The sequence below is a fragment of the Bombina bombina genome, chromosome 1 (genome assembly GCF_027579735.1).
Source record: "Bombina bombina isolate aBomBom1 chromosome 1, aBomBom1.pri, whole genome shotgun sequence".
NCBI classification, from domain to species: domain Eukaryota; kingdom Metazoa; phylum Chordata; class Amphibia; order Anura; family Bombinatoridae; genus Bombina; species Bombina bombina.
The window spans coordinates 669,390,277-669,398,115 of NC_069499.1; the positions used below are offsets into that span (position 1 = coordinate 669,390,277).

General features: G+C 38.4%; 1 protein-coding gene across 1 annotated transcript in view; it reads left to right on the forward strand.

The window, feature by feature from the left end:
• The window catches only part of COL4A5 (collagen type IV alpha 5 chain), a 310,651-nt gene extending 306,088 nt beyond the window's left edge, over positions 1-4,563 (forward strand). Inside the window, exons 48-51 of the mRNA XM_053699143.1 lie at positions 386-563; positions 1,136-1,250; positions 1,698-1,870; positions 3,463-4,563. Of these exons, the coding sequence (XP_053555118.1) occupies positions 386-563; positions 1,136-1,250; positions 1,698-1,870; positions 3,463-3,544 (548 nt within the window). The 3' untranslated portion in view covers positions 3,545-4,563. The remainder of the gene's footprint in view (positions 1-385; positions 564-1,135; positions 1,251-1,697; positions 1,871-3,462) is intronic.
• The last annotated feature ends 3,276 nt before the right edge of the window (positions 4,564-7,839 follow it).

Genomic DNA, 7,839 nt, shown 5'->3' on the forward strand with positions numbered 1-7,839 from the left:
TGAGGAGATACTACTTGTTCAGAGCGGCAAGGAGAATGACTGGGGGGTGGAGCTAGAGGGGGAGCTATATGGACAGCTCTGCTGTGTGCTCTCCTTGCCTTTCCCTGTAGGGGAGGAGAATATCCCACAAGTAATGGATGACGCCGTGGACCAGACACACCAATGTTGGAGAAAACAGTATTAACTTGTATTAGAAGCTTTTATGTAAAAAAAATGCTTTTATTTCAAATTGCGAGGCACCCACTCACATTTCATGTTTGACCTTTCTATCCATTTAATCATGGCAGCCATTGTTTTGAAAAAAAGAATATAATGATGTGAATACATATTCTTTCCTACCATATTAGAAGTTTAACTTACAAGGAATGTTTGTTGGTTTCTCTAGGTACTGCTGGAAGCTGTCTCCGCCGTTTTAGCACTATGCCTTTTATGTTCTGCAACATCAATAATGTGTGTAACTTTGCTTCAAGAAACGATTATTCCTACTGGCTGTCTACACCTGAGCCAATGCCAATGAACATGGAGCCATTAAGAGGGAGGGAGATTCAGCCTTTCATTAGTCGGTATGGAAATGTAATTTATTTATGTCTTTATTCTTGTAAGTTTAAATACTTAGCATACTTATTGAGCTCAGAGATATCTATATCATCAGGGCTTTACATCTGTTATTAAAGCCAAATCTGGTCACCAGAGTTCATGGAATTGTCATCTTTGGTCCAAATACATTGTTCACTGACAGCCGGTAAAAAGGAATTAAAATAAAATCAAAAGCCGATGTTTAACAAGGATTATGAGAGAGCGCTAGCAGACAAAACAAATAGCTGACGATAGATGGTCATACTTTGGACAAATACTTTATTCATACTAAAAAAATAAGAATAAATAATATAAAGGTATCTGGTGATAAACTCATAGTTAGTGAGTACTTGAGAAGACAGAATTAGGTCAATTGTAATTTAACATAACTGGTTCTGTGATGAAATCTCAGTCATTTGCTTTATAGTAGACACATATAGGCCATGCTTTGGGTTTACCATACTCTTACAGTACTCAACCAATGTATTATATGAATGAAGATTGCCAAGTTGGGTATTTCAGCAGAGCTTTGCAATTTTAATGTGATCCTCTGTTTCAGGTGCTCTGTTTGTGAAGCTCCAGCCATGGTAATTGCTATTCATAGTCAAACCATTCAGATACCGCAATGTCCTCAGGGGTGGTCCTCACTCTGGATTGGTTACTCCTTCATGATGGTGAGTGATAGCCTGAGTTTTATGTAATCTATCTGAGCATAGCTGCCTCTACAGTAGTACTTTTCTTTACAGATTTTATGATGAAGAATCACTGTTTTACCAAATGCCATTACATTTTGTCATATGTTAATTTGATATGCACTAATGAAAGCCCCATTTTAAGATACACCTAATTAGAAGTCTCATATCTACCACTGAACAGTTAACTCATTTTCATTAATGGATTAAAAAAAGGAAATGTTCGCAAACAAGTATTGCTTTGGTGCTCATGAAATTAAAGAACATATTCTACCATGGTTTTTTAACTATCAATTGTAAGATATATCATTAGATGGCATTGCTTAATCATAGGAGAAGATACTGGTCGTATTTTATTAGATTTTTGTATTTTAACAACTGTATATTGTGGCACACACATTAACAACAGGCTTTCTTTCTTGTTTCTAGCACACAAGTGCAGGTGCTGAAGGATCCGGTCAAGCGCTTGCCTCTCCCGGGTCATGCTTAGAAGAATTCCGCTCTGCTCCTTTCATTGAATGTCATGGCCGTGGTACCTGCAACTATTATGCCAATTCGTACAGTTTCTGGCTGGCCACTGTGGAACTTTCTGAAATGTTTAGGTAGGATGCCACAAACACATCTACTTAGGTGGCTGATTAACTTCCAAATGGAAGTGATCGCCACATATTTTTAGTCAATGGACATGAATGTGATAAGCTGTGATTTGTTCATATTTATATATGATGTATAAAAATTGCACACATGCTAACTGGGTTGGATGTAAGGGATTTAAACGGTGCTGATTTCTGAGCATATGCAGCTGCCGATTGATCGTGCACGTTAAGTGACAGGCATGTACATGCACAGTGTAAACACACCAATCAGCACCTCCCTGTACACTGAGACTGGAACCAGGAGCTTGTAAAATATGCTGAACTTGAAATTAAAAAGGGGTAAAAGCATTCTTTAATTGCATGTACCTTAGAAAGTTTCTAAAAAGTGCAGTTTAACTAAGCAGTTCAAGCATTGAAGGCACTTTTCTTTTTTTCATTTTATAATATTTGCCACATACTCATCCATGCTTCAGTACTGGAAGTGTCCTGCTTTTTACCTAGGTAAACTTACACTGTGACTTGCACATAGGCAGAGGATCTGGTGACATCACACATGACCTGCATTTTGACAGCTTTGATTCACACATGGTTTGAGTGTGCATGAGAGACAGAAGTAGGCAAGCTTAGGTGATAATAACTCTTGTTTCTGCACTACACCCCTCTTCTCCTTACTTAATTGCTCTTTAGTTCATAGGTGAATATAAAATGTTTTTTCAGCATATAGTTTTATTTAACCAGACTAGCTCACTTCCCTTGCATGTGGCCACGGAATTCATGTACACAGCAATGCTTTCAACATAGAGTTGATGTCATCTCTGTGCATGCACAGTGTGTGTTGCCTCAGAAACAGGCATTGCTGCCCACAGTACTGTAAGCAAAGAGGTGTATGTGCCTATATCAGCAATAGCAAAGTCATGATATCACCTGCTACGGTTTGCAGCTGTACTTTAGAGCATTTTCTAATTGCACTATTGTTTGCCTAGACCCTTGTGTTTACTAACCCCTGCAAAGCTGAGCATGGCCACTGAGTCAGCCAGGGTCAGCAAATGTGTATATAGCCAGAAATCACCGGCCATGTTCTGCTCATGACCACTGCAGAGCTGATGATATTAACCATGTTAAACAAACAAATATAGACAAACAACATTTTCTTACTGCACTTAATAGTGCTGCATAATGACAATCTGTATAAAATATACATGTATAAAGAAATACTTAACGGGACACTAAAGTCAAAATAAACTTTTATGATTCAGATAGAACAGCAGTTTTAAGACACTTTCCAATTTACTTCCATTATCAAATTTTGCACAGTCTTTTTATAGTCACACTTTCTGGGGAACCAGATCCTACTGAGCATGTGCAGAAGCTCACGGGGTATACATATACGAGTCTGTGATTGGCTGATGTCTGTCACATGATACAGGAGCCGGAAAATGGGAGAAAAAATAAATTTGTCATAAAAAAATCTACTGCTTATTTGAAATTCTGAGTAGGTGTTAAATCATTGTCTTTTTATTATGCACTTGTTAATTACGCCATTCTACTGCATTGAGTGGTGCTTTAATAATTCATGTTAACTTTCTTTTCATCAACAGTAAACCTCAATCTGAAACACTTAAAGCTGGTGATTTACGGACACGCGTCAGTCGATGCCAAGTATGTATGAAGAGGACGTAACACATTGGTGAACTGGCTAACTGTGGAAGAATTATTAGGTTTGAGTTGTCCTTTTCTGTGACAATGGTGCTACTGTGTAGATAAAAAAAACATGAGAACCAGAAACTGAAACAAATTCAAATGTACCTCACCAAAAGTGCCATATTAAGGATTGTCTGGTGCATTTTGACAAATGGACTGAGAAAAAGATTAACCTCTTACTTCTAAGAGAGAAACCTAAGCTTACACAAGGATCAAATGAAGTTTTTTTCCCAGTACCAAAATGGCACTTTTTTTTTTTCATCTACTACAAGAAGAAACGCACTGAGTATGTTTAATATAATAAGGCTGCAGTTTTGGAAAAAAACACATTTTTCATGGTGCTACTAACCCTTCTGTATCCCTGGTTTCTAAATATAAATTGTTAAGCTTATTTCTCTTTGTAAGTAATGAAATGTGTATATTGTGTAAACACTTTTTTTAGTTTAAACATAAAATCATCTAGAAAAAATATAAGCATAAAAAACACTCCTTCAGATCACAACGATATACAGTTTAGTATTCATAATATATACAGCAGTATTTTCTATGTATTTTATGGCAGAGTTATTGTTATTCTTGCATCAGATTACTACTGATTTCATAGTTTGTGTTTTTCCCTTAGAATAAATTTGGACATTATTTTGGCAATGTTTCATAACGTTGGTTTGTAGCCATCTGATCAAGATTGTACTGTTTTATAAAACTGCCATGCTATATCCCTTGTTTAATTGTTCATCCTGATCTTTGGATGTTTTATAAAGTTTTGTTTTTGTACTCTGAACACTTAAAATAATTAGCCATATTCTTTATAATGATTTCATTCAAACACACATACTGTATAGAATTTGCTAGTTTAACCTGTGGATAAACAAACAAAAACAATATCAAAATAAAGTCATATCAGGAATTACCAAAGTATTTACGATTTACACATATAAAAGTATTGTCCTGTATATTACTGAAACTAGCGTGACTGAAATAAAGAGAGATTGGCTATATATTTATTTTTTCATGTTTTGTCTGAGGTAACTTGAACATTTTGTGTGTATGGGCAAGTTTGCACGGTTCCTTAGAAAACAGTTGTATTCACAGGAAAGTTTGAGGCGCCAAAAAAAAAAAAAAAAACTTGTGAAAAAACTACATATCATGTGTGAGGCAGTTTTCAAGAAGTTTTAGCTGTTTTAAAAAAAAAATCATGTGATGACTTGTGCGTAAATGTGTTTTCTGATGGACAGGAATACTGCTGCTGAGCATTCTCAATGCAAAGTATCTGATTGGTTTTCACAATGCAAAGTCAAGGGAAACAATTAGAAAATCGTATAAAAAATTGATTATTTTATATGTTGAAATGACCCCAAACTGAAAAACTCGTTTGACGAGTGCTTAAGACAGACTAGAGTACATCTCACTGTATACGGTTTAATACTCTTCTAGTACTTGTGCTTATCTGTAATTATTATAAAGAAATCAGTAGGGTGATCTGACTTATATTTCATTGTGTAACACTGATCTGCTTCAGTGGGGCAAAGTTCTGTAACATTTTGTGATGATATAAGGAACCATCTAAAAGTCAGCAATAACAAAAATATCAAATTTTATTTATCAAGAGATAAAATGGAGTAAAAAAAACATCCTTGGCTTTCTTTAAGGATGATAACTGGTCTTAACTTCTTAGACTAAAGTGCAATATATTTAGGTCCATTTGTATCCTCAAAAAGAACACAATTCAAGGTCAGGGTTTTCATTAATAAAGATCCCTGAGTGGGATTCCTGGTAATCAAGTGAAGCAGCTTTGCATCCTCCTTGTTTTAGTGGTTGTGAGAGGGGAACATTAAAGACCTTTGACTTATTGAAATCATTTTCCTCTTTTAATAGATGGGTAGGATCCTACTTGCCAGCATTAGATTTATGTGCCGTCACTCTAAATTTGAGGAAGATTACTTAATTTATCATTAACAAATCTCATTATTAATTGTACTACTAGGATACACCTTTTAAGGGATACTTAACCCAAAATTTTTCTTTAGTGATTCAGATAGAGCATGCAATTTTAAGCAACTTTCAAATTTCTTCCTATTATACGGTTTTCTTTGTTCTCTTGCTATCTTTATTTAAAAAGCAGGAATCTAAACCTTAGGAGCCAGCCCATTTTAGGTTTAGCACCCTGGATAGCACTTGGTTATTGGTAACTACATTCAGCCAACCACTAAGCAAGTGTAACCCAAGTTCTGGACCAAAAATGTTCTGGCTCCTATGCTTTACATTCCTGCTTTTTAAATAAAGATAATAGCAAAAGAACAAATAAAATTTGATAATAGGAGTAAATTAGAAAGTTGCTGAAAAACATAAATTATGCTTACCTGATAATTTTCTTTTCTTCTGACGGGAAGAGTCCGCAGCTGCATTCATTACTTTTGGGAAATACAGAACCTGGCCACCAGGAGGAGGCAAAGACACCCCAGCCAAAGGCTTAAATACTTCCCCCACTTCCCTCATCCCCCAGTCATTCTGCCAAGGGAACAAGGAATAGTAGGAGAAATATCAGGGTGAAAAAAAGGTGCCAGGAGAACAAAAAATGACTGCCATCTCATATAAAAAACACGGGCGGGAGCTGTGGACTCTTCCCGTCAGAAGAAAAGAAAATTATCAGGTAAGCATAATTTATGTTTTTCTTCTTTAACAGGAAGAGTTCACAGCTGCAGTCATTACTTTTGGGAAAACAATACCCAAGCTAGAGGACACTGAATGCAAACAAAAGGCGGCCCCTTCGAAAGGCACCACAGCCTGAAATTACCCGACACCAACTAAAAATATAGATGACACGGGTAAAAAACCCGAAGCCCAGGTAACTGCACATTAGTTACATCACCAGCAAAGCCGAGCTAGAGACCACTCAGTCCCAGAGTCCGTTGAGCACAAACAGCTTCTGAGGATTCAGCCCCGCGGCTCTCGACTCCCATGATCCGGCCGAAAGACAAGGACCGCTACCTGCCCCCAAAAGGTAGAACAGATTCCAAGAAGAAATCCAAAGGATCATTCCACATGGCTCAACAAACATAAAACAACCCACGGTTGTCTTACGATAGTAGCGCCCAGGGAGACAAACTCCCTAGAAACACAAGGACCTGATAAAAAAGAATCCATACTCAGGGAAACACGCCTCAAGAGGACTCGAGGGACACCCTCATATCCCTGACACAGTACCATACCATAAGGTACTCCAGAAAACATGAGTTCCCTTTTGCCTCGTATCAGATCGAAACCTGCAGGCTAGGCAAGCATAGACAGCAGAAATAGGATAACTATCCCAGCAGTTAGAAAAAAGATCTCCACGAGAACACCAAACCGTCTGAACAGGAACTCTCAATGACCAGCTTCCAGGTAGAAAAGCTGACTCAGCCATCGTGAAACCCAAACCACCAAAAGGCTTTTTAAAGTCTGCTAGCACACATTCAAGGTGTAAATAACTGTAGCTGGTTTCAAACTGCAAACCTTCCAAAAACTCAACAACAGCCCTCCGAATACCGGGCTCCAAGGAGCGTCCCCTCTCCGCACCAGATGCCGGTAGAAAAGAGAAGGACATCAAAAGTCCTCCCACCAAAGGGGAGGACAGACTCTAGAAGAAAATGGTCAACACTGCATAGATTAACCGATCCCTGACCTTCCCTCCAGCCTAATGGTCCCAGCCCAAAGGCTAGTCAAAGACCGAAGACAAGAGTTCCAGACCTGGAAGAAAAAGGATGGATCTACAAGGAGCAAAGCCCCCAAGTAGAACTCTGACCACTACTACAAACGGCATGCTACCATGAGTCAGGACAGACTTTGTGCTCAGGTTCGAGACACCCTACACTGCTGTCTTTCCTAAAGAGGAACACTTCCCAAGGGAAGAGGGTTCTCAGACCCCCAGCATCTAAATATCAGAATCCAACATTTAACAGGAGCCGAATTAGGGTTCAAACCCCCAGCCTCCTGCTGCAGGAACAGTAGAACCAGTAACTACTCCACATTTCCCTTTCTAGGATTCTGAAAATGCAAGAAAACAAGGACCCACAGGTCGCCACAGATACTAAGGTAACTCCAAACCAGGAGAACCCATCCCCCACTCTAGGAGATAAGGGGACTAAAGCAACGGAAACCACCCTACCATAGAGGCTAAATTCCTCAGCCATATCACCAACCCAGTTGAAAGACACCGGGAATCTACAAGGAACATCAAATGCACCAGAAGACCAGTAGGGACCCGTCAGAGAGACCTAGAACCTAAGCCACAGGTA